The following is a 26,770-nucleotide window of genomic DNA, read 5'->3' on the forward strand; positions in this document are numbered from 1 at the left end:
CACCAAAGATCGCTTGCGGCACACTCAGGGTAAATACGCATGCGCAGTCGACAATTGCATGGGCATGGGTACAGCCTTGCAATAGTTTACTAAGCATGCGCTCAGAAATTTGAGCTAATCCTCACGGAAGCTCTCAAATCACACATGAAAGTGGCTTTCAACAAAAGTGTGGAATTTGATAAACAAGAAAACTTTGCAACTAATTAACACCATGGACACTTTTCATAATCTTTTCGAGAATCTGAGTATACTACTAGTACTGAAAAAACTGAATCTTTCAGGCAAGCCTGAGACAAGTCAGTGGTAGTGTCGAGCGCAATTTGAGTCCCCCACGCAAGTTTAAACTTGCGTGCGCAAGTTTAAACTTGCGCAAGGGACTCCTGAAGCACGCAAATTACACCGCGCCATTTTAATTTGCGTGCGCAAGTTTAAACTTGCGCAAAGGCGATCGCAACCTTTTGCGGGCGGGATTTTCATTGATGAAGATTTTTTTTTCAAAACACGAGTACATGGAGAAATAATGGAATATATGAATGAATAAAGAAATAAATAAAAAGGGGAATTCAATTAGCGTCAATGAAAAGAAACATTGAGATTTAGCAGTGCTTATCAGAGAAGTTGTTTAAGGGTACGTGGGGGCGGGGCCGGGGAGGGGACCGGGCAAGCAATAAACTTAAGCACACTAGCGGCGATTGCTTGGAAAGTGTACTGAAGTTGTTCAATAATGGAGACCAGCTTCAAGTTTTTTGCTTTGTAAACCTAATTGGCATTTTATTTATATTCTTGAATGTAAATAAATCATAATTTCCTAGGGCTGGTGTAACCCGCTGTTAATAACGTAAAAAGAATGATTATGATCCCTTCAATTGTTCAAGTTTTGACATTATAGTAATCGTTTACATTATTTTTAAAATGTATGTATTCTACAATTAAAAAAGTACTTATTCTTAAAAAAATACTAATTAATTTAACAATTAATAAATTGGACGGTACAATAATTCATATTGTTTTTAGAATACTTGCATAACATTTCGAGCGCTGTGTACACTTCAAAAATGCATAATTTGAAAAAAAAATTAATGAATGCATTACTAATTTAATTAATTAATTAAATTTATTACTTTAACAAATATTTTTTTATTGCAGGCTCAATAAATCATATTAAAAAATGTTTACAACTTCAAAACGCTATGCATATAAAATGGTAATTATTTTAAAAAGTAAATAAATTTGCAAATGATTTAATTAATGAATTTAATAAAATGTTTTAAAAAAAGGCATTAAGGCCCAAAAAAAGTATTCTGTTTCTGGTATGGAGCTTGCCCCAAAAGTGGTGCGGCGACGCGGCTTTTTTTTTTTTTTACCTGTTTTTTTTTTTTTTTGGCTTCAAATGTCGGCTGATGACTGCAAATGGTGCCCGACTAAACTTAGTGCAAATATATGGGAGTCCAGAGAGGCCACATAAAGCTTATTGTCGATCATAACCCCATCTAAAAACACGTTGAAATTGTGCAGCAGCAGGATTCCAGTCAAACCAGTGAGTTTGGCGGTTTTGAGACATCATCTTGTATTGAAAAAAAAAACTGTTTCATTTTGCCGACGCGCATGGCTGCGGCGACGCGCGCGCAAACCAGAAACCGGAGACTTTTTTTTTTTGGCCTAAGGCATTGTCTCCCGAAGCTCAGTGATGCTTTTAAATCGGAGAAAAAAAATCTGCTTTAAAAATTATGTTACATATCTGCATGAGTTTACCAGGGAAAAATAGTTTAGCGGCTCTGTATACGTGGCCGGAAAAATCTATGCAGTGCGCAAGTTTAAATTTCCGTGAACTGTGCACAAGATACTGTAACGCAAATGAGCAAGATTTGCTATGCGATGCGAGCGCGAGCAAGCGCGAGCAAGAAATCAGAGTCTAACTACAGAGGGCGCTAGAGCGCTACTGCACTAGTTGCACACAATCGGCGCGCGAGCAGCAGTGCGTGTTCAGACATCGTCGGGATACCGGGAACGGACGTGTGGAGTGCTGAGCTCAGGTATTGGAGGCTACAGTGTACGCTACCTCGATTCGAGCGTGGGCCACTGTTAGGAATACTTGAGTGGGACTGCGGTGGGATGCCGATAAGGAAACTAGGGATTAGTTTCTGGTCCGTGTACTAGGGGAAGGGAGTTAGCTTACCTTTGGAAACCCTTGGGGAGGCACTCGTAGCCTCGAGAGGCTACAACGGGAGGATCCAAACTAGGAGGCGCGTCAATCTCTGGGAGGCGGCACAGCTAGCGTTAGGCTGATCAGAGGCACTCATTTAATTATTTATTTACTTGTAATTACAGCAATCAGTTAATTATTGAGGGTACAATTTAATCGATAACTGGGAGGTTCAAGCAGCTGTTAATCGAGTGATAATTAAAAGAGGTCACATCATCATTATTTTCTTGTCCCATGGACTCTTGTCCTGTGTCCTGTCTGTTCCCGAGGAGGTTTACTGAGGGTCCAGTCATTAGCCCTGTGCATTATGCGGTACATTTCCGCCCAACGGGCCTACTCCACCGGTCTTGGGTCTCTTGAAGGAGGTACCACACCTGCTGGGTGACCACCGGGGGGAACAAATCGTCCGGGGTAATTTGGTAATTCCGCTACAAATGGTGTCAGAAGTGGGATAAATGCACTCGACTTCACATTGGACCTAAATTCCCCTATAAATCAGTACATTCGGGGACAACAAACGTAGCCTCAATTATGGACAAGGAGGACACCAAGGAGGTGTCAGGAGCCTCAAGTCATGATGTTGCTGACTATGAGGACGAAGTACATTAGGCCTACCTGCGGATGGAGATGCAGGGAAAAGAGGACGAATTACAGCGATCACTCCAGAGGAATGAAGAGCTTGAGCTAAAGCTTAAGGTGCTTGAACAGGAGGTGGAGATCGCGAGGCTACAAGAGAAAATAGCCAAAATGAACACAGAAGGACTGCCAGGGAGGCTACCCTCCGAAGATGGACAACAACACACAAAAGGTGAACTCAAGGCAAGTTCGGAGTGTCTGGAGCCTCTGGACTTGTCCCTAGGAATTCCGGAAATGAGTACCTTGGGAGGCACTTGGACGCCTCCTACAGGAATACTGAAAAAGAATAGAACGTGGACGCCTCAAGCACAACCTACTGTATTAGCGGAGGGTACCCAACGTCTGACAACGGAGACTCCTGCGCAACCGAAGGGAACTGCCCAGGAGACAGCTCCAAAAGAAATTATAGAGGATACCAAAAGGGAGACCAAGGAGCCTCCTGTGCAATCAAAGGAGACTACTGAGGATACAGCTCAAAAAGGAAAACAAACAGTGGAGGACACATTCACAAGAGGGCTTGCACGGCCTCGGATTGTACCAGACCGATACAAAGGGAAGGAGGCATGGAAGGATTACGTAGAGCACTTTGAAGCTTGCAAAATTGCAAACGCATGGACGGATGAGGAGGCATCGGCATTCCTTGCGGCAAGCCTCCAGGGTCCAGCACTTAAGGTGCTTCTTAATCGCAAGGATGATGGTAAAAGGAAGACATATAAGGAGTTGCTGAGCCTACTTAACGCCAGGTTTGGGCCTGGGCAGAAGGCGGAGAACTTCTTGATGGAGTTGAGAAGTAGACGACAAGGGCCAAAGGAAACCATACAGGAACTGGGCCAGGCTATCAGTGAATTGACGGCAATGGCATACCCCGAGTTTTCAGGAACTGGTAAGGACCGCCTCGCGCGAGGCCACTTTTCCGACGCGATTGCTAGCCAGTCGATTCGCGAAGGCATCTTCAGAGCCAACCCCACAACTTTGGAGGAAGCAATTAGGGCAGCCTTGGCTACAGAAAATTTCGAACGAATGGAGGCGCGGAGGTCAGGTCTTAGTGAGTTCCAAAGGAAAGCGTGCAGGATGAATGATTTGGAAGAGCAGGTTCGTGACACAGTAGAAAACCTAGTTGACAAGCGTCTGTCCTCCAGAGGACCATCATCGCAGCCCGAGGCTACATCAACAAAGAGGAAGCCTGACACGAGGATTTACCATCCATGGCCAAAGCGTCAAGCAACAATGAACGACACATGTTTCAGCTGCAAAGGGCGAGGGCACTTTGCACGGGAGTGCCCAACAAAAAGGAACAAATTACAGCAGGGAAACGAGTCACAGCCCGTCCCGGGACCCAAGGAGGGGCTGGATGTGCCACAGGGTCAACAAGTAACCACAAAACAGGACTAGGTACTCCCATAGTAACTACAGAGAGGAGGGTTTCCTCGCCTCAAGTGTCAGTCAAAGATGGATTATTTGTTGTAGGAGAAGTTCGATCACTAAAATTTCGGATGCTGGTTGACACTGGAACAACAGACACGATCATTTCTGCTGAGATTTACTACAAGATACCACCTGAGAGGAGACCAAAGCTGGAGGACCAGGGTGTGAGGGTACTCCAAGCAGACGGGAAACCTCTGGAAACTCTGGAGTAGCGCAGGTTGAAGTACGGGTTGGGGAGGACAACTTATCCCGTTCGAGTAGTGTTCACCAAAGTAGGGGTTCAAGGAATACTTGGGATGGACTTTTTGCTTCCGACGGGAGGGAAGTTGGATTTCAAGAGGCGTGAGTTGGTACTCAACGGAGAGCCTCTGAAATGTACCACCAGATTTTAGAGACTCGTTCTGCGCTAGGATTGTTGTCTCACAGACCACTACTATACCACCCGGACACGAGACTATAGTTCCCGGAAGAATGTCCACGCCATTGGAGGCTTACAGTGCTGGCATTGTAGAGCCAGTAAGGGGCGGTGGAGAGTTAGAGAAGAAGGGACTAATACTAGGAAGGACTCTGGTTAACACTGAAGAGGACACAGTCGCCTTGAAGGTACTTAACCCAGGACGGCAGAAGTGTGTCCTCCGATGTGGGTTGACGGCGGGCCATTTAACACCTGTAGACGATGAGGATATCGAGGAGTCACACCAAACTTATGGAGGCGCTCAGAAAGACGTTCAAGTTCCGGCCCACCTTCAGGATTTGTTTATTCGGGTGACTAAGGAGATGGAGCCGAGTCATCACGCCGCCATTGCTCAGCTACTTATCGACGATGATATCGGGATGATATCGACTACAGGCGACGATGATATCGGGAGGACAGGATTGGTAAAACACAGTATCGATACAGGCAACGCCCACCCTATTAGGGAGAGGCCGAGGCGTCAGCCGGCCTGCCATCAAAAAGAAATTGACAAACAAGTAAGCGATTTGCTTGCAAGAGGCATCATTCAGCCATCCGATAGCCCTTGGGCATCGAATGTGGTTTTAGTGCGAAAGAAAGATGGTACCCAACGCTTCTGCGTGGACTATAGGAGGCTAAATGCTGAGACCGTGAAAGATGCCTATCCAGTACCCAGGATCGATGACACGTTGGACGCACTTGCCGGGGCCAGATGGTTCTCCACGCTTGATTTGGCCGCTGGGTACTGGCAGGTGGAGCTAGATGAGGACGCAAAACGCAAGTCTGCCTTCGTTGTGCGCGGGGGATTGCACAGCTGGGGGGTTATGCCCTTCGGTCTGTGCAATGCCCCCGCCACATTTGAGAGGCTAATGGAGAGGGTAGTATCAGGCCTACAGTGGAAAACATTACTGGTGTATCTGGACGATGTAGTTGTCTACGGTAAAACTGTACAGGAGGAGATTAGTCGGTTGCGGGAGCTTCTGCAAAGATTCCGTGCGGTGAGGCTCAAACTGATGTCACCCTAAAATCTAACTAATAGTATTTGGTGACCCCGGACTATATCTCACACCAAAATAATCAAAACTTTGGAACTTCAGTTTACCAGAAACTTATTTACAATTTATTTACAAACGATCTTGATGTCGAGAATAAGGTCTTACAGTACTTCTTCACCCTATCTTGGGTTTTGACAATTCTTTAAATAGTATCCAATTGCTTTTGTACAATGATTTGCTTCCGTTAATTTCTTGATAAACACAATGCAATAATTACCAATTAAAATCACTGACCAATATGTCTTCTTCTACTTCTTTTCGAGTTGAATTACAATTTTGTATATTATTTCCCCAAACAGTTCTTATTTACGAAGGGGTTCAATGGAACTCCTTTGAGTTACTTGTAACTCGCCGTTCAGCGACCCGACGGTTGATCTGGTGCTCACTGCTACTGCTAGGCTCAATGGTCCTCTGTCAGTGGAAATCCCTCAGATCATGCAAAGCGGGTCAAGCAAAAGTCTGGTCAAAGGGGTCGGCCATCTATAACAGGAAATATTATCCAAAACCCATGCAATATTTTGTGGCTTTCATAAGTCTCTTAAAACCTTTATGATTCCTTTAAACACAACATATTTCCACTCAATAATAAACTCATCTTTAAACCATACTCATTCTTCATCATAATTCTTGGCTTGCTTTTAACACCGAATTTCCACAAGTTCATTTGTAGTTCACAATCAATCATTTCAATTGGCTTACGCATGTTTCCATTTTATCAACATCTAATATTTCCTTGTCACTAAATTCAACAATTTGTCCCCAGTTAAATTCGACTTAAACTTTGGATCTCTCTGAACTCTTAATTCTTTATAAACATATTTTAATTATGTAACACTTACGGTTATTGTTGGTTGCATAAACTTGAGCGGAGAGTCTGCGCCCATAGGTTGAATGTTGCTACAGTACACCGACAATTCTGACCTGACGACTGGGTAAATGATGGATTTTGGCACTGAATTTTGCCAAACTGGACGAAGGGTTCGATCCTAACTGAAATTTTTAGGAATCGACCACGGGCCTGTCTCATACCAGGCCGTACCCCTAGGTCTTAAGCTGTCGGTCGGTTCGCTCTCACACTGTCAAGCTCACTCTATCACAGCTCAAACAACACTAACTGATTACTCCATCACACGGACACATACAGACAAGTACCTAACCAGGACAATAACAAAGGATGGACGAACACGACAATAACCATGGCCGGTTTTACGCAACATTACATAACACGAGCACTGCATTTCGCGAATGCGGGTCAGCACCGTATAAATTATACTATTGTTCAACACCCTTTCGTGCGCGGGACTTGGGAGAGTGCTGATTGGCTACAAGTTATCTACATATGTACATGCGTAGAGGCGCGTAGCAGGATTGATCGTGACACGACGCCCCTATTTAAGAAAAACATCACATATGTTTTCCTTCTTCACACGATCAACAGTTTACCTGGTGTCGACTGAGAAAGTCGGCTCCCACGTTGTCAGTACCCTTAATAGCTACGATACGCATTCTATATGGCTGTAGCGAGAGCGCCCAGCGCATTATGCGTGCATTTGCTACTTTAGCTTTGTTGATGTAGGCAAGCGGCTGATGGTCTGTTTCGACGATAAATGCAGTGCCATACAAGTATGGTTGATACTTTTGGATACCCCAAACCAACGCTAGGCATTCCTTTTCTATGGAAGAGTACGCTCTCTCGCGGTTCAGTAATTTCCTGCTGGCGTATGCGATAGGGAATAGAGTTCCCTCATGTTCTTGCAATAAGATGGCGCCTACCCCGAGGTCCGATGCATCTGTACGCACTACAAATTGCTTGTCAAGATCAGGTAGCATTAGAATGGGTTCTGTCGCTAGGCAACGTTTCAGTTTTTCAAACGCGAGCTGTTGACTTTTACCCCACACTATATTATTCGGTTCCTTACTCTTGGTTGTATCAGTTAGAGGTGCTGCAATGGTTGCATAGTTTGGGATAAACTTACGATAATACCCAGATAGGCCAAGAAAGGATCGCATTTGCTTCTTTGTGATCGGTCTCGACACGTTTTGGATTTTTTCGATCTTTCTTTGCTGAGGTGCCATCATACCCTTTCCGATTTTGTGCCCTAGGAACTCTATGCTGTTCATGCCGATTGAACATTTGCTGGGTCGCGCGGTTAGGCCAGCTTTGCGCAGTTTCTTGAACAGTGCTGCTATGGTTTGGACATGCGTTTCCCAACTTTGGGTATGTATTAATATGTCGTCAATGTAGTTCTCGATGTGTTCTATACCGTGTGTAAGGGATCGCATTATACGACTAAAGGTCGCCGGAGCATTTACTAGACCGAACGGCATTCTCTTAAATTGATATAAGCCACTGGGTGCAAGGAACGCGGTCTTTGCTTTTGCTCCTGGTTTCATGGGAACTTGCCAATACCCTTTAGTGAGGTCAATTTTCGAGAAGTAGTGATCCTTAGCTACGGTGGAAAATATTTGCTCTTGGTTCGGAATCGGCTCGGCGTCAAATACAGTCACTTTATTTAACTTTCTAAAGTCAATACAAAATCGGTTAGTGCCGTCTGGTTTTTTGACTAGCACAATAGGCGATGCGTATGGCGATTCGGATTTCTCTATCACGTCAATGCGGAGCATTGATTCAACTTCGTCATTTACAGTCTGAACGAGTGCATAAGGGATAGGATACGGCTTGCTACGAATCGGACATTCGGAGGTAACTTTAATATCATGATAGCCAAGATCCGTTTTACCGGGCAGATCAGTGAGGACGTCGCGATAACTACCGAGTACGGACTTTACTTCGGAGATCTGTTCCGCTAACAAATCTGTTCCTAGTTCAACGTCTTCTATGGTCTCTAGTTGCTGTAGTGATGGTAAGACGATTGTATCTACATTATCGAATTTCGCGTCGTCTGCTTGTTCGTCATGTTCGATATCTTGCTCGCATTCTATTACTGATACAGTGGCACACTCGAAGATGTGTTGTGCAGTCGTGTCTGGCTCTGTGGTTACTACGGACGTGATTTCGGGTCGGACAATGTATTTCTTCAAAAGATTCGCATGAAAGACTTTTGCTTTCCCGAAGAGTTCTATGCGATAGTCAGCGATGCCTACTTTAGCTACGACTTTGAACGGACCCTTCCATTGAAGGAGTAGTTTATTTCGATCGGTTGGCAGGAGGAGTAGAACTAAGTCATTTGGTTTGAATGTGCGGGGCTTTGCTTTGCGATCATAGTACCGTTTGTTACGATCTAACGATTGACGTAGTGACTCTTGCGCGATCTTACATGTATCCTCAAGACGCTCTCGCAGATCTAAGACGTATTGATACGTGGTTCTGATTTCTTCATTGTTTTCTTCTGCTGTCCAGAGTTCGCGCAGTATTGTCATGGGTCCTCGTACGGTTCGGCCGTATAGTAACTCGAACGGGGCGAATCCCGTACTTTCCTGGGGAGTATCGCGATACGCGAAGAGAAGTGGGCCTATATATCTATCCCAATCGGTTGGTTTTTCTGCGCACAGACGTTTTAGCATAAGTTTTAGTGTCCCATTGAAGCGCTCTACGAGCCCATTACAGGCTGGGTGATACGGGGTGGTGGTAAGCTGTCTGATTGATAATAGCCTACTGATTTCGTGCATAAGACCGGATGTGAATTGTGCTCCTTGGTCAGTCAAAATTTCTCGGGGAATACCGACGCGAGAAAACATGTCTACTAGAGCTTCTGCTACGGTTGTGGTTTCAATGTTGCGAAGAGGAATTGCCTCTGGGTAGCGCGTAGCGTAGTCTACACACGTTAATATGTAACGATTTCGCTTCTCTGACATGGGATGAATTGGTCCAACAATATCTATGGCAACCCTTTGAAATGGCGTGTCAATCATGGGCATTTTGCCAAGTGGTACTTTGGTGACTCTACCCTTAGATACGGTTCGTTGGCAAATATCACAGGAGCGACAGTATCTTGTTACATCTGCGTGAAGTCCTGGCCAAAAAAAGGTACTCTGAATTCTGTTCAGGGTTTTTCGGGCTCCTTGGTGGCCCCCTAGTATGGTTTCATGGGCGACTTTCATTACATGTGAACGAAATTCATTTGGAACTACTAGTTGGCTAGTAAGTTGGTCAAATTCATGGCTTGGAGATTGAAACTCTCTATATAGTAGTCCATCCTTCCAAACAAATTTTGAGCGAGAACCATATCTAGTTTGTCTATTTACTTGGTCTTTGGCTAGTTCTTTCAGATTATGTAGAGATGGATCAGTTTCTTGAGCCAGCTTGATCTGTTTTCTGTCAATTTCTGGCAATGCTTTTGGCACAGCTAGTTTCTTTACAGGCTTCTCATGAGTCAACTTCTGTGATCTAGTTTCTACTGCGTGCATTTGGGTAGGTTGCGTTTTGGAGGGGGATTCAAGACGTTTAGAGTTATCTGAACATTGATTCTGTGGGTTACACCAAGTTGGGTTTGGGTCATTGGGGTCTCTGGCGTTGTCAATGTTTCCGATTATGACGTCATACACGGGATTTGGCATGCATAAAGCGTCACACGAGCCGACAAAGTACGGCGTATTTAAGTTAATAACAGCGATTTCTGCTTTTCGAACCGTGCCGTCGACAAGAACACACGATCTTTCTTGACCGGTTAACTGCTTAGAAGTTACAAGGTCTCGTCGGACAACTACACTACTACAACCCGAGTCGCGGAGTACGGTAACGGTCTTTCCGTTGATGGCACCTTTTACTACGGGCATGCCTAGTGGATTTTTGTCGCGGCAAGCAGCGCTCATAATTGGCAATTCATGGCCGCACTTCAATTGAACGAACCCTTTTTTAGCGCAGCATTTGTCAAGTTTGCGAGGGGCTATCATACAGGCTATTGTTTCTGAGTTTGTCTCTTCGGATGGCTCACTTGGCTGTTCTCGCAATTTAGTGTGTGGCTGTTCGCTTGCTTCAGTATCTAACATGGCATTAGAAAGAGCAGATGCAATTATATTTGCAACTCTAGTGATGTTCGGTGTTTTGCTACGGCAGTTACGAGCAATATGGCCTATCTTGTGACATATGAAACAAGTGCGCAATTCGCGGAATCCGGTTCCTGTGTGCGGATTACTAGGTACATGTGACGTGCTTTGCGGTCCTATGCGCGGTGCGTGGTATGGTCTAGTCGACTGAGGGATCGATTCAGATCTACTTACAACGTTTTGAACTTGAGCCGGTTTCTTTGTTCTTTCACGCGGACCAAAATGACCATGAGCTTCAGCATAGTGCTCGGCTAACTGGGACATTTCCTTGACAGTACGCGGCTTACGCTCATTTAAGAAGAGGCGCATCTCATCACTGCAACTATTTATGAACTGCTCGCGCACAATAAGGTCTGTGATACCGTGATACGTTTTCTCTGTCTTATCCATGTCAATCCAACGCACAAAAGTATTTGCAAGGCGGGCAACAAATTGGGTAGGTGTTTCGCCAGTCTCGGGTTTTGCTTCCCTAAATTTTTGTTTGAAGCCTATCGCGGTAAGATGGAAGCGTTTAAGGAGCGCGTCCTTAAGTAGATCGTAATCGTCTGCATCGTCGGGTGACAAACGTGAATAAACATCAAGTGCCTTACCCTTGAGTAGCGCGCTTAAGTTTACAGCCCAATCATCTGTGTCCCAATTTTGACTAGTAGCGTAGCGTTCATAACGCTGTATGTACGCGTCCATGTCATCTTTTAACTCATCAAAGTGTGGAAGTTTGGGTGCCCTAGCTTTTATACGCGTTGTCGTTGTGTCATGCGTGGTATTTGCTTGAGAGTCTGACCCGCCAGCTTGGCTTCTTAGTGTTTCAATGCGGAATTGCAATTCGATCATATCGCGGTCTTGGCGTCTAATTTCGAGTTGATACGCGCGTTCATCGCGGTCATGTTTCTCCTTTTCGCGGCGTTCTTCGCGAAGGAAATCTACGAGGTCTGAACCACTCAACGCACATGCCTCAGCTACAGCACGAATCTTTTCAGCATCAACATCCATTATCACACTGACCGACAACAACTTACCACGGGATACTCTGGTGTCAACAGGGAGGGATGTGGGACTACAGCAGGGGTACGTATAGCAACACTCAGCCTGTAGGCCTGCAGATATGCACACACAATATAAAACTACAACAAGCATGTTAAACAACAAACATTTAGTATGATTACAAACAGTTATAAGTACGTTCCAATTCAAAGATTCGTTTTGAATTTCCCGGACAAGCCCCCAGAAATGTCACCCTAAAATCTAACTAATAGTATTTGGTGACCCCGGACTATATCTCACACCAAAATAATCAAAACTTTGGAACTTCAGTTTACCAGAAACTTATTTACAATTTATTTACAAACGATCTTGATGTCGAGAATAAGGTCTTACAGTACTTCTTCACCCTATCTTGGGTTTTGACAATTCTTTAAATAGTATCCAATTGCTTTTGTACAATGATTTGCTTCCGTTAATTTCTTGATAAACACAATGCAATAATTACCAATTAAAATCACTGACCAATATGTCTTCTTCTACTTCTTTTCGAGTTGAATTACAATTTTGTATATTATTTCCCCAAACAGTTCTTATTTACGAAGGGGTTCAATGGAACTCCTTTGAGTTACTTGTAACTCGCCGTTCAGCGACCCGACGGTTGATCTGGTGCTCACTGCTACTGCTAGGCTCAATGGTCCTCTGTCAGTGGAAATCCCTCAGATCATGCAAAGCGGGTCAAGCAAAAGTCTGGTCAAAGGGGTCGGCCATCTATAACAGGAAATATTATCCAAAACCCATGCAATATTTTGTGGCTTTCATAAGTCTCTTAAAACCTTTATGATTCCTTTAAACACAACATATTTCCACTCAATAATAAACTCATCTTTAAACCATACTCATTCTTCATCATAATTCTTGGCTTGCTTTTAACACCGAATTTCCACAAGTTCATTTGTAGTTCACAATCAATCATTTCAATTGGCTTACGCATGTTTCCATTTTATCAACATCTAATATTTCCTTGTCACTAAATTCAACAATTTGTCCCCAGTTAAATTCGACTTAAACTTTGGATCTCTCTGAACTCTTAATTCTTTATAAACATATTTTAATTATGTAACACTTACGGTTATTGTTGGTTGCATAAACTTGAGCGGAGAGTCTGCGCCCATAGGTTGAATGTTGCTACAGTACACCGACAATTCTGACCTGACGACTGGGTAAATGATGGATTTTGGCACTGAATTTTGCCAAACTGGACGAAGGGTTCGATCCTAACTGAAATTTTTAGGAATCGACCACGGGCCTATCTCATACCAGGCCGTACCCCTAGGTCTTAAGCTGTCGGTCGGTTCGCTCTCACACTGTCAAGCTCACTCTATCACAGCTCAAACAACACTAACTGATTACTCCATCACACGGACACATACAGACAAGTACCTAACCAGGACAATAACAAAGGATGGACGAACACGACAATAACCATGGCCGGTTTTACGCAACATTACATAACACGAGCACTGCATTTCGCGAATGCGGGTCAGCACCGTATAAATTATACTATTGTTCAACACCCTTTCGTGCGCGGGACTTGGGAGAGTGCTGATTGGCTACAAGTTATCTACATATGTACATGCGTAGAGGCGCGTAGCAGGATTGATCGTGACAACTGAAGCCTAAGAAATGCCATCTCTTCAGGCAGGAAGTAAAATATCTGGGACATGTCGTTTCCTCCAATGGGGTATCAACGGACCCTGAGAAGGTGGAGGCAGTCAAATCATGGAAGACTCCGACGGATGTCAGAGGTGTGAGGAGTTTTGTGGGGTTAGCCTCATACTATAGGAAGTTCATCAAAGGATTCGCGGATATAGCCCGTCCACTGCACAAGCTTACGGATAAGGCGCGGCCATTCGTCTGGTGTGATGACTGCCAAAATGCCTTTGAGACATTAAAGCAACACCTACAGGAGGCACCCATTCTGGCGTACCCAGAGCAAGAGGGGCAATTTGTATTGGACACCGATGCGAGCGGCATCGGAATAGGAGCTGTACTTTCGCAAGTACAGGATGGCCAAGAGCGTGTTATCGCGTACGGCAGCCGGACGCTCAATAGAGCTGCTGAGAGGAACTATTGCGTAACTAGGAGAGAGCTGCTGGCGATCATTGTGTACCTGAAACACTACAAGCAGTACCTATATGGGCGGCGGATATTGATTCGGACGGATCATGCGGTGCTCCTCTGGCTAGTTACCTTTAAGAATCCTGAGGGCCAAGTAGCTCGCTGGTTGGAGGTCCTGGGGGAGTATAACTATGAGATTGTTCACAGACCTGGGAAGAGACACGGCAATGCCGATGCGCTCTCCCGCCAGCCGTGCAAACAATGCGGACGCTCGGACGAGGAACCTCAGAACCCCGTATTGGATGAGAAGGATACGACCGAGGGAGCGAGAACCGAGGGTTCAATAACTGACAGTGGACTGGAGAAAGGCCTCCCGCACAAGGAGGTTGAGGCATCTGAGTATGTGACAACAAGAAAAACCGAATTGGAGCCACAAAATAACCTTGGGAGAATTGCCTGAGGGCCAATTGAGGGATCCGACGATCAGTTGGGTAATAGAGGCAAAAGAGGAGTCTGGTTGTCGCCCGGATTGGAGCGAGGTTTCCTCAAGAGCTGGAACAGCTAAGGTCTACTGGTCACAATGGGACCAAATAGAGATGCGTCACTCGGTATTGAGTAGGCGTTGGGTATCCAATGATGGTCAGGAAATTAAATGGCAAGTGATCCTACCCTTCGAATTTCGTGAGGCGATACTAGAGGAATTACATGGAGGAAAAAGCGGAGGCCATTTCGGTGTAAGCCGTTCCCTAGCTAGGCTAAAGACTCGGTTTTACTGGTGTGGTATGGCAGCAGACGTGAGAGCCTGTTGTCGTAAGTGTGACATTTGTGCCAAACGGAAGTCGCCTCCCAAAAAGAGGAGGGCGCCTCTACGGCAATATCAGGTTGGGGCTCCCTTGGAAAGAGTGGCCCTTGATCTTGTTGGACCGCTACCAGTGTCAACAGAGGGTAACAAGTGGGTGCTCGTCGTTGGAGATTATTTCTCCAAATGGATGGAGGCCTATGCCCTCCCCGATGGCCAAGTTCCCAACGTGGCTAAAGCTTTTGTGACAAACTTTGTATGCCGGTATGGGGTACCTCGGGAGCTGCATTCCGACCAGGGGCGTAACTTTGAGTCTGCTATCTTTTCCGAAATGTGCAAGATCCTTCGGATAAGAAAGACCCGGACAGTGGCGTATAATCCCAAATCCGATGGGTTAATCGAGAGATTTAACCGTACACTGATAACTACAGTGTCAATGATGCTTGATACGAGCCGAGGCCAGAGGGACTGGGACGAACAGTTGCCATTTGCTACATTCGCCTATAGGTCAGTTCCTCAGGAGTCCACTTGAGAGACCCCGAATATGCTTATGCTCGGACGGGAGGTTGCGTTGCCGATAGACTTGACGACGGAGACACCACCTTTGAGGGGAGATGAACCTAACACAGACTATGGAGAGGAATTGAGGCATCGCATGCAAGTGGCTCATGACCGAGCCAGGCAAGAACTCAGGTTGAGTGCGAGGCATCAAAAGCGCACGTATGATAGACGAGCAGAGGATGCAAGGCACAAGGAGGAAACAATTTCGTCTGGCTGTGACGAAACTTTCGGATGTGACGTTTAGGATACAGAGGAAACCACGGGGGCGAATGCAGGTAGTGCATTCAGACCGACTGAAGGAGTATCAGGGTAAGGCATTGGAGGCGTGGCAGGTGCCGCCACCACAACTAGCACCCTCACCTGGGAGGCGTAACCAGGACCAACCAGCTCAGTCTGAATCAGAGATCCCACCCGCCGGTGTTATAGAGCCTGAACCAGATGTGTCACCCGACTGTGAGATCGATCCCTCGCCAGATGAGAGGAGAGACGTGCTGGATGAGGAACTGCTTCAGCCACTGCAACAAGATGAGGACACCGAAGCCTTGGAGCTCGACGAGGATGTTGGCCGGGGAACCCAGACCAATCATGAGCCCGTGAGGAGGAATCCGCCGAGGCAGAGGCGACTGCCCTCTCGCTATAGATAAACCTCTGCGGGAACAATGTGTGTTGTCCGTGTGTCCTCAATATATAGTGATCAAATAATTAATTTGATGTTTTGTTCTTTTCCTTCTTTTGGAACTCAGAGACAAAAATGGACGGACAAGAGCCACCACAGGAGTTTAAGTGCAAGCAGTGTGACCGCACTTATTAACAGAGGCCAAGTCTAGCTCGCCACGTTCGGACAGAGCATGCAGCGAAATCCCTGTTTGCCTGGTGCCGCCGTTGTTCAGTCCGATCCAACAGGAAGGACAATCTTAGACGCCACTACAGCAAGGAACACCCAGAGTATCTGGATGAGGTGGATGGAATTGCGCTTGAGACAGAGGCGGAACGGATGGCGCAGCCGAGGAAGACGCTTAGACTAAAGCTATCCCGGAGGGATCTTGGAGATTGTGCATCCTGGAGTGAGGCGCGGGAGATGCTCGAGGGGGAGCGAAGAAATCGCTCTCGGAGCAGGAGTGCAGGGAGCAGCAGCTGACCTCGCGAAAAGGAGGAGGAGACGACAAAGGAAACGCCGTCCGTTGACAGGAGCAAAGCCAAACACCGCCAGGCCCCGTCGGTGACTGTGTCGTCTGCTAGCCAAGCTGAGGGTAATGCTCCACTGGATCTAACCGTTCGTGCTCCAGCCCAGATGCCCGAGATCTCGTTGTCACCGTCTCCAATGTCGGTCTTTGGGGAGGCTAAAGAGGCGCCATGGCCATTCGTACGAGCTGGAGGCGGGAAGCCACGTGGAATGTTGGCCATGATGAAGGTAAACGAGGCTACAGATGGAGAATCTCCGGAGGTAGAGGAGACGTCCCCACCGGATGTGGTGCCGGCCAAACCCATACAGCTGCCAGCCATGAAGGGAAAAGTCAAGAAGGTCGTCGAGAACACCACAACCATCCGCTACGACACAGACGGGAGGAAAGTGGAAGAGATCCGGCAGCATCGAGTATACCACGTGGAATTCGAGCATGGCTTCCAGAGCGGCACCTCCTAGAGTTTCTACTTTGAGTTGTTCAGTTTCTTAAAAGTTACCTAGCGTTTTATAAGTTTCTATTCATCAAAAGTTTCTAAAAGTTTTGCATTTATCTAAAGGTTTGTTACGTTTTGTATTTATCTAAAAGTTGTTACGTTTTGTATTTATCTAAAGGTCTGTTAAGTTTTCATACAGGGACTTCACCTCATTTTGATTAAATTAAAAAGGAGGCGCCCGGTTTAGAGGCGCTTGAGGTGTTGTCCACTCGATGTCTTAAATTTGGAGGCGCTTATGTTATTTATTTGATGCGCCATTATGTATGAACCTTGAACCTCACCAGATAATGTAATTTTCTCATTTGCTTATTTTGTTATTTAGCTTTTTGACCGGGACGGTCAAAGCAATAAAGAGGCTTTGTAACGCAAATGAGCGAGATTTGCTATGCGATGCGAGCGCGAGCAAGCGCGAGCAAGAAATCAGAGTCTAACTACAGAGGGCGCTAGAGCGCTACTGCACTAGTTGCACACAATCAACGCGCGAGCGGCAGTGCGTGTTCAGACGCTGAGCTCAGGAATTGGAGGCTACAGTGTGCGCTACGTCGATTCGAGCGTGGGCCACTGTTAGGAATACTTGAGTGGGACTGCGGTGGGATGCCGATAAGGAAACTAGGATTAGTTTCTGGTCCGTGTACTAGGGGAAGGGAGTTAACTTACCTTTGGAAACCCTAGGGGCCGGGAGGCACTCGTAGCCTCGAGAGGCTACAACGGGAGGATCCAAACTAGGACTTTAGGAGGCGCATCAATCGCTGGGAGGCGGCACAGCTAGCGTTAGGCTGATCAGAGGCACTCATTCAATTATTTATTTACTTGTAATTACAGCAATCAGTTAATTATTGAGGGTACAATTTAATCGATAACTGGGAGGTTCAAGCAGCAGTTAATCGAGTGATAATTAAAGGAGGTCACATCATCATTATTTTCTTGTCCCATTGACTCTTGTCCTGTGTGCTGTCTGTTCCCGAGGAGGTTTACTGAGGGTCCAGTCATTAGCCCTGTGCATTAGGCGGTACATGATTTCCGCCTAACGGGCCTACTCCACCGGTCTTGGGTCTCTTGAAGGAGGTACCACACCTGCTGGGTGACCACCGGGGGGAACAAATCGTCCGGGGTAATTTGGTAATTCCGCTACAATACCATTGATTAGTATTAGTTAAGCCTGGTTTCCATATCGATATTAAGCTTATGCAGACTGCGCAGGCAGTGCGCGGAACCTTCGTCTGCAAGATTGTTTGCGTCTGTGCGGGTTGTCGGTGCCATTTCCGGATGAAATGTTTCCATATTTGTGCGTTGCAGTTTAGGTCTTGTTTGCGTTATTCGCTGCATTTCTTACGTTGATATGGAAACTAGGCTTTAGGATGCTTTAAATGTATCTTAAGTTTGGTGAAATCGATCCTGGGGTGAGTCGTGAGTAAAGATGAGTTACTCTTCCTGAGATCAGCCCCTGGATTGTTTCCTACGAATGTGACTCAAATGCAGATGGAATTGTTTCTTTTTGTTTTGGATTGATTGTGTAGAAGAGGGAATCACACAAATTGAAGAAACGGCATGAAAAGTCGTCACTGAATCATGACAACACCTTCCTGGAAAACCTTCCTCGGACCAAGCTCCATCAGGTAAGATGCTAATTTCCATACATCGGGGATATTTCTTCTAATTATTCTAGCTTTTTTGCTCTCAAAAATGGTATTATGCTGATGTAAGAAAGTAGATTAATAACAAGTTTCACTACTTTTGTGCTGTGTGCTTTATGTTCGTCACGTTTAGAGTCTAGAGCAAGCAGATCTTATCCCACTTTTTTGATGCAACAAATTGTTCTGCAGATTATTCCCAAGGGCAAAATCACAAAGCACACTAGGGCTGTCCAGTTTCAAATAATTCAGTATTTGATTACTCGAAAGTGCATTTGACCGAATATTTGGATATTGAAAGAAAGCCAGCTGCAACTGCATGCTGCGCTGGTGAAAAGTTGCACGAAGAGTGCGCCAGTTACAAGTTGCGTGCAGGGTTCGATATGTGGTGCTGGAGTGTGTTGCGCAGTAAGTATTTTATAACTGTAAAAGGGCTTTAACCTGCTAAACGGATGTGAACAATGAACCACTGATCTCTATATAAAGACTGGATAGCAGATATGCATACAACATTCACACAGTAGACTTTGCATATTGACCAATTCGCCCCCGGTCTCACGAAGATGGCCGCGTATAATACGAACGTTCTACGCGTAAATACACACGCGTTGTATCAACAGTTGACGCGCATTTTGGTCACGTACACATATTATGATGTTCTAAAAGGGACACATTTCCGTAGTGATTATTATTTCAAAAACGCCGAAAAAGTGATTTGCGGCATTATAAAAGTAACCACAACGTTAGAAAAATTGTAGTAAACCTTGGTCAGTTGGTCAGTGGTGGTGGTCAAAATATAAGTCAAGTGAACCGTGACGTTACAAAAGAAATCATGCTGTCTATAAAGACGGCAACTTGTCCTTTGTAGATCACCAGCCGGTCTCACCAATATGGCGTCAAATTCATTCATTGTGCGGCTCTTTATTAGCTATCCAGTCTATCCAGAGATCAGTGCAATGAACCGCCATTGACCAACAAAAGTGACCGTTAACCAAAAAAGTGGCACCTGACAAAAAACGCCGCAACTTTAAGGAAAAAAAATCCCAGTTGTGTGTGTATGTGCGTAGATTTGTTTGTTTTCGAATATCAAACCGGCAGAAAGCTTTTCGCATTTTCGGTTGATGATCGAATATTCGACTATTTGGTATATTCGGGATAGCCCTAAATCAAACTTATTTATCAGAAGTGTACCATTTGTACTTTTTTAAGACTTTTTTTGTAAGTTGAAACATAGAAAAAGGTAAATGACATTTCTCAAAACTCTTGGAAAGTAGCATTGTTCTGTTGTAAGAGTCGCAGTTAATAACCACTGGTTAAGACTCGCCCGTCCTCCAAGTTAGACTTAAGAAGTACAACAAGCTGTCTGATACTCTCCTTGTTTTCAGATCATTTGTCTGGAGGAGAAACTCATGAAGGAAGGAAAGTTCAGGACCATTGAAGACTTGGAGAACTTCTGGAGCGACATTGAAAAGCCAGAGAACCTCCAGTTGCTGTTTGGAGGCGGGGAAGCACTGACGACTGGGGGCTATGGCACTCATGTTGGCTCTCAGGAGGATATCCATACAGGTGGGGTTAAAGGAATGCCTTTGAGAGAAAGTACCCGTTTGGGATCACAAATGTGTTTCATTGGTGTAGTGCTCGTACTCGAGTACATATTTTGGGTACTCGTGCTTGTACTTGTACTTGTACTCGTGCTTGTTCTCGTGCTTGTACTCATACTTGTACTTGTACTCGTGCTTGTACTCGTACTTGTTCTCATACTTGTACTTGTACTCATACTTGTACTTGTACTCGTGCTTGTACTCGTACTTGTACTCATACTTGTACTTGTACTCATACTTGTACTTGTACTCGTGCTTGTACTCGTACTTGTACTCATACTTGTACTTGTACTCGTGCTTGTACTCGTACTTGTACCCATACTTGTACTTGTACTCATACTTGTACTTGTACTCGTACTTGTACTCGTGCTTGTACTCGTGCTTGTACTCGTGCTTGTACTCGTACTTGTACTTGTACTCTTACTTATACTCGTGCTTGTACTCGTACTCGAACTCAGACTCGTACTTGTACTCGTACTTGTACTCGTACTTGTACTCGTACTTGTACTCGTACTTGTACTCGTACTTGTACTCGTACTTGTACTCGTACTTGTACTCGTACTTGTACTCGTACTTGTGCTCGCGAGAAAAAAATACCCATACTCATACTCGTGCTTGTACTCGTGCTTGTACTCGTACTTGTACTCATACTTGTACTTGTACTCGTACTTGTACTCGCAAGAAAAAAATACCCATACTCATATTCGTACTCCTGACAAAGTACTCGTACTCATACCCATACTCTTGCAGATGTTCTTATGCAAGAATTACAAAAAAAAATTATGAGCTACATGCAGGAAAAGAATCAGTCTTTTACTGTTTGGGAGGCTTCTGCGTTTGTTTAATGCCAAGTCTGACAGCAAAATGTGTACCCATGGAAATTTGCTCCTACCGGTACTCGTGAAAAGTGTTGTACTTGTACTCGTACTTGAGTACATTTTTGGGTAGAGTCGTACTCGTATTAATGGGAAAACAATTTATAGCTAAAAGCTCTACAAAATAGGTGACACGTTGAAATTTGCTTCTTCATTTGGAAAGAACTCATACTTGTACTCGTACTCGAGTAAATTTTTTTGGTACTTGTACTCGTACTCATGGGAAAAAATGCCCTGTACTCACGACAAAGTACTCGTACTCATGGAAATGTACTCGATCACAACACTGATGTGTTTACCAGGAAATGATATTAGATAGTATGCAAATATTGACTGCTTTGAGTGGTGTGATAAAACTAGCCTCCCAAAGTGATCCATGGAGCGTTCTGGTTTCCTGAGGCGTAGCCGAGGGATATGGAACGCTCCGTGGATCACCGAGGGAGGCTAGTTTTACTACACCACTCAAAGCAGTCAATATTTGTTTCATAACGCCTCACCCACCTTTGTGCTAGATTTTAAGAGATAACTGATTAATTTAACCAAAGTTCAATTAAAATGTACTTCTATTTCAATATGAAATTAGTTGACAATTTCCACTTTGCCAAACTACCCCGGCATGAACTGTATGAACCCAACTCTGTAGCACATGGGAACAATACGCACAATGTGCACACCCAAAGGCATGTGCACACCGGCCTCTATCATGTGCTGTGCCACAGTCACAGACAGGCTAAAAACAAACAGTTTAATCATTAGCTATAATAAATAATCTTCCCCCATCCATGTCTCATTTGTCGTTGAAACTGGAATCACATTTTCTTTCATTGACAGAGCCGTCCCTGTGTAACAGTGTGACGTCATCATTGACCTCTCTCAATCAAGAGGATGGACCCACAGACACCTTCTCCCGAGGCCTGTCCCAGATCTATGAAGACAGCGAACCTTCTCGCCCAGGCACTAAGACAGGCGGGAGTCAGAGCTGGGCGGTTACCCAGCAATTCAAGAAGGTCAGTTATCAACAGGAACTGTAGCCCTGAAATGGCCTGCCTATTAAACCGCCCTCAGGGTGACCGGGCGTCGACACAGATCAGTCGGGGACTGACTTTTCAGGATCAAGCTGCGCCTGATCTTCGGACTTATGGAACATTGTAGTCGCCAATTTTTTTTGAGATCTGAATGCAACTGTGACAATATTTAGACAATTGGCATCAGTCGGCGCTAAAAAATATCAATAGTCGCAAGAGTAGAATATTTTAATTTCTGCATCTTAACAGAACGTGGTCTGGACAGGCGGGAATCAATCGCAGTCGTCCTGTGTGCAGTTACGACATGCTGCGCGCATCCGGATCATAAATCGTCGTCACGTTGTATGTGACGTGAGCATGGTTACGATCATTTTGTGTCGAGGTGACACATGTTCCACCAGAATCACACGATTTCTCAGTTTTGTGAACGGACCATGACTTTTGTGCTTGATGCTGACGGTTCCATCGCGGCGCAAGCAAATTAAGGGTCGACCTGAGGCCGGCTTCATTCACTGCAGCGCCCAAAACTGCCCAAGCGCTCTCACGGTAGCGCCCAAAACTGCCCAAGCGCTCTATGGTTGTATTAATTCTTCAGTGAATAAACACAATGTAATACAATGTAGTACAATGGGTTAACGTGCATTCATTTCCATCAAATTCCATATATCCATAAATGAGAAAGAGGGGTCACAAGAAATTCAGCCTTTGTTAGTGTCGCAAAACTTGAATCGTTCGTCTTCCTTTGGAATGTTCCATTTGGACCATGCCACAATCCAGGATCTAGTTTCATAGAGCACGAGGCCTCGGCACTCCACATTGGTGGTTATGACATGTGACCTTTGGTGTTTTAAATGTATTTGTTTCCTTTGTTACTTCCTTTCAGATGGATAAGACAGGCAAGAATGGTCGTAAGATGACCTCACCGGGCTTGAAAGAGCAAGACCCAGATCCAACAGTACAGCTAGGAAAGGTAGATGCTATGGAAATAATCCCTTTTATCTTTGAAGATGTAATCCCCATGTTACTTTCGGTTTTCACCCTGAAAAATAGATTCCTTTTCTACATTGTTCACTATTGAATGAGACACCCACTTAATTTTTTTTGTTTTGAATTATTACTTTACAAGCCCACAATACTTCTTTCTCACTGGTTCCCGTCCCACAGTTAGTATCAGTAACGTATGGACAGGGAGCCAGTCTGCTCACAAGGCGGATTTGTGTGTGACTACGGATTCTCTACACAAGGATAAACAACTTCCCCGAATTTCTGGTTAGAGACCTGATTTGGCACTTGCACGTTGTGCGTACGCTTGCGCGAGACTCGGCGCGCGACTGCAGTCTTTCAGTGGTCAAATTTCTGTCAGGATACCAGCTGTCGGCAATCATGGTGCGTGTTCTACATGTTCTATGCATTGTTCTATGTGCGGACACAGCATATCACACCCCGAGACAAACCGTTCCGTACATTTTGTACGCAAGCTCAGCTGAGTCGTTTATCCTTGTGTAGAGGATCCGTGTTGTGACCAAAGTTGAAAATTAATCGAGAGAAGAATTAAAATCACATTTGTTGAATGAAGAACACGGGGAATGCAGCTTTAACATGAATACTTGATATTACCTATCAAACAATCCATGCCTGTCAAATAATCACTGTGCAATAGGCTGTTACAAATTAGCTGATTTCTTGATTTAGTGCTGCGCCCTCTCGCAAGAACTCGAATGAAAAAATAAATACAGGTCGTACATGCATGAAAATGGTACCATTAAAAAGAGCGAGAGCGCCCCCTTTTGATAACACATTTACTCTACCTCGTACATGTACAAGGTTTGGCAATTTTAAGTACGAACATTGCCTCGTACATGTACGAGGTTGGCGCTTTTGTACTAACAAATATACCTCGTACATGTACGAGTTTGGCACTGAAAGAGTTAAAAACAAAATTGTCAAGAAACAGGCCTACTACTTCATATCTAACTTTTATTGCTAAATGAGTTTAACGTCCTGAATGAATATGGCCTGTAATTGCAGGTGGAGTTCCCCCAGCTCTCCTGCTTCACCATGGATCTTGAGCCTCCAAAGGAGGACCCTGAGGCAATCAGACTGAGGGAGGAGTACCGTCTCAAGGCAAGGATGAGGGATTATGAGAAGAAAAGAATACAGAAGATGTACGAGACGTCACTGACACACCAGGCTGCTACACAGAGGTAATGAGCTACATTCCCCTCCCACTTGCTAGTAGTGTGCAGCAGTTTCTAATAATTTCGTATTTGATTATTCGAACCTGGATTTGATCGGGTATTTGAATGTTCCAAACATGCCGATCAAGTTTTACGTGTGCTAGGCAAAATTGCATATGCCAGTCGGGATGGGCACGCGATCAGGATTGTCTAAAAAATTATAAATATGGCCAAAAAAAATAAGTCTCCGGTTTCTGGTATGGAGCTTGTCCAAAAAGTGGTGCGGCGACGCGGCTTTTTTTTTTTTTTTTACCTGACTTTTTTGCTTCAAATGTCGGCTGATGACTGCAAATGGTGCCCGACTAAACTCAGTGCAAATATATGGGAGTCCAGAGAGGCCACATAAAGCTTATTCTCGATCATAACCCCATCTAAAAACATGTTAAAATTGTGCAGTAGCAGGATTCCAGTCAAACCAGTGAGTTTGGCGGTTTTGAGACATCATCTTTCATTGAAAAAAAAAAATTTTCATTTTGCCGACACGCATGGCTACGGCGATGCGCGCGCATACCAGAAACCGGAGACTTTTTTTTTTGGCCTAATATGGAAGCAGGTGACAAATACATTTGTTAGTTTTGTTGTTGCTGTGTTTGTTCCTTTGCTGTACTTTGCTGTTGCTTGCACATGTCGTAAGGCCAAGAAAAAAACGGACAGTGCCACCCCACTTCCAGGGCCACCTCACTTACAGGGCCAAATTTACCCACTCAATCATTATTTCAATGTAAGGCCAAAAAAAAAAAAGTCGGTCTCTGGTCAGCGCGCGCGTCGATTTTAATCATGCGCGTCGATCTTTTTTTTTTCCAAAATGTTCCGTGGTAGCTCCAACAGCGCCCTCTATTTCCTCACCTCCTCAATTTTTTTTTACCAAAGAGCACCAAGGAATGGGAAATTGCACCAAGGCAAATGATCAAAAGCACCAAGGCAAATTATGGAGGACACCAATGTACATGAGGACACCAAAAAAGCAAAATAGTACCCCACCTTGTCTGTACAATGCAAGCTTGAAGAAAAAAAAAAAAAAGCGAAAAAAAAAAAAAAGCCGCGTGGCCGCGTCAATTCCGGAACTTTGGTCTGACCAGAGACCAAATATTTGTTTTGTTTGGCCTAACAGGAAGACTCTCAATCTGCTGGTTTTTGTTTCTTGTTATTCTCCAGAATATTAGGCAAGAATGCTGAGTTCCTGGATGTACTGCGGGGTCCCAGCTTAGCCGATGTGGTCAATGTACGTATCAAATCCTCATATCGCAATAGTGGTTTTTGATGAATTTGTGCTGATAAAACCAGAGCAGAATTTGGTTTCAACTTTGCAAATGATGTCCTAAGTGGTAATAAGCTTTCTTGTGGGGAGGGGAAATATTGGGTGTTATGGAAGAAAATGTAATGTCCATGACAGAGCCAATTAACCATGATATCTAATTCATGATTCAGAGAAATGATCCAAAACTCCCTGTCTGTAATCTCCTTGACCATCACCAGAAGATGGATGTATAAGATTTGAAATGTATTTTTCAGGCTTATTTACCGAGCTCTTAAAGTACAGAAACATTTCTGATTTGTAATGTCCGTAACGCTGAAATTGCCGTATTAGGTCGAACAAAGAAATTAATTGAGTTGGATTTGAAACTTCAACCAAAATGAAAAAGGTTTTTTTTCAACAAAAGATGATGTCTCAAAACTGCCAAACTCACTGGTTTGACTGGAATCCTGCTGCTGCACAATTTTAACGTGTTTTTAGATGGGGTCATGATCGAGAATAAGGTTTATGTGGCCTCTCTGGACTCCCATATAATTTTCACTAAGTTTAGTCGGGCACCAATTGCAGTCCTCAGCCGACATTTGAAGCAAAAAAAACAGGTAAAAAAAAAAAAAAAAAGCGGCGTCGCCTCACCACTTTTTGGGCAAGCTCCATACCAGAAACCGGAGACATTTTTTGGGGGGGCCTTATGTCAGTGTTTTCTTGATTTTAGAGAAAAAAAAACGATAGAGAAATCAAATATAATTTTAGAGAATTCAAATATAATTTTAGTTTCATCACATTAAATTAATAAGTCTTATTTAGAATCACTAATTTGTATGACTTCAGGCTGAAGCAACAGCCTCCTCCAGTGACTGTAACTCGGACATTTTTGTCGACGACCTCGGACTTGACAGGCCACTCCTCGCACTGACAATGTCAGGAGAAGATTCTTCCAGGTCTCAGAGACGCAGACAAGGGACGGAGAAGGATGGAGGAAGGAATTCACACGGCGGGTCCACACGGCAGAGCTCAGCTAGCTCCACAGGGTCACAGTCTAGGTAAGTATTCTGGTAGATATACAGTTATTTCTCATTAAAGGGAATATACAACATTTTCAAACATCGAAAAATAAAACTACCAAGTTTTTACAAAATACCTTACTAGGATGTTGGTAAATGACAGTCTCAAGCATCTTGTAAAATTATGGCACCTGGTGTGAAGTCATTTTCAAGAAAATTGTATTTTTGA

The 26,770-nt window shown here is 44.6% G+C and overlaps 1 protein-coding gene and 2 long non-coding RNA genes across 5 annotated transcripts; 1 reads left to right on the top strand and 2 right to left on the bottom strand.

Moving 5' to 3' along the window:
- Positions 1-1,961: 1,961 nt before the first annotated feature.
- Positions 1,962-26,585, top strand: LOC119722153. 3 transcript variants are annotated; one of them, XM_038192202.1, is made up of 8 exons: positions 1,962-2,033; positions 18,434-18,532; positions 19,933-20,113; positions 21,855-22,030; positions 22,932-23,018; positions 24,077-24,252; positions 25,441-25,507; positions 26,369-26,585. In XM_038192202.1, the coding sequence occupies exons 3-8, from the start codon at positions 19,957-19,959 to the stop codon at positions 26,582-26,584; spliced, it is 879 nt and encodes a 292-aa protein (XP_038048130.1). In that variant the 5' UTR covers positions 1,962-2,033; positions 18,434-18,532; positions 19,933-19,956; the 3' UTR covers position 26,585. The 3 variants fall into 3 exon arrangements, with proteins under 3 accessions (XP_038048130.1, XP_038048129.1, XP_038048131.1); XM_038192201.1 differs by lacking the exon at positions 1,962-2,033 and adding an exon at positions 17,447-18,035; XM_038192203.1 differs by lacking the exon at positions 1,962-2,033 and adding an exon at positions 17,447-18,027.
- Positions 5,816-7,038, bottom strand: LOC119722154. The gene is made up of 2 exons (XR_005270420.1): positions 6,613-7,038; positions 5,816-6,253 (listed from the first exon to the last, which is right to left on the bottom strand). It is a non-coding gene; the product is annotated as an uncharacterized LOC119722154 (long non-coding RNA).
- LOC119722156 lies at positions 12,092-13,314 on the bottom strand. The gene is made up of 2 exons (XR_005270421.1): positions 12,889-13,314; positions 12,092-12,529 (listed from the first exon to the last, which is right to left on the bottom strand). It is a non-coding gene; the product is annotated as an uncharacterized LOC119722156 (long non-coding RNA).
- Positions 26,586-26,770: the final 185 nt, after the last annotated feature.

Source organism: Patiria miniata, unplaced genomic scaffold (assembly GCF_015706575.1).
Source record: "Patiria miniata isolate m_02_andy unplaced genomic scaffold, ASM1570657v1 HiC_scaffold_14, whole genome shotgun sequence".
Taxonomy (NCBI): Eukaryota; Metazoa; Echinodermata; class Asteroidea; order Valvatida; family Asterinidae; genus Patiria; species Patiria miniata.

What these genes read in the sequence shown, in the direction of transcription:
- LOC119722153 (XM_038192202.1), top strand. Translation starts at nt 19,957, where the DNA reads ATGAAGGAAGGAAAGTTCAGGACCATTGAAGACTTGGAGAACTTCTGG. An exon ending in TCAGGAGGATATCCATACAG is followed by an intron (nt 20,114 to 21,854) that starts GTGGGGTTAAAG and finishes TTTCATTGACAG; the next exon opens with AGCCGTCCCTGTGTAACAGT. An exon ending in CACCAGGCTGCTACACAGAG is followed by an intron (nt 24,253 to 25,440) that starts GTAATGAGCTAC and finishes GTTATTCTCCAG; the next exon opens with AATATTAGGCAAGAATGCTG.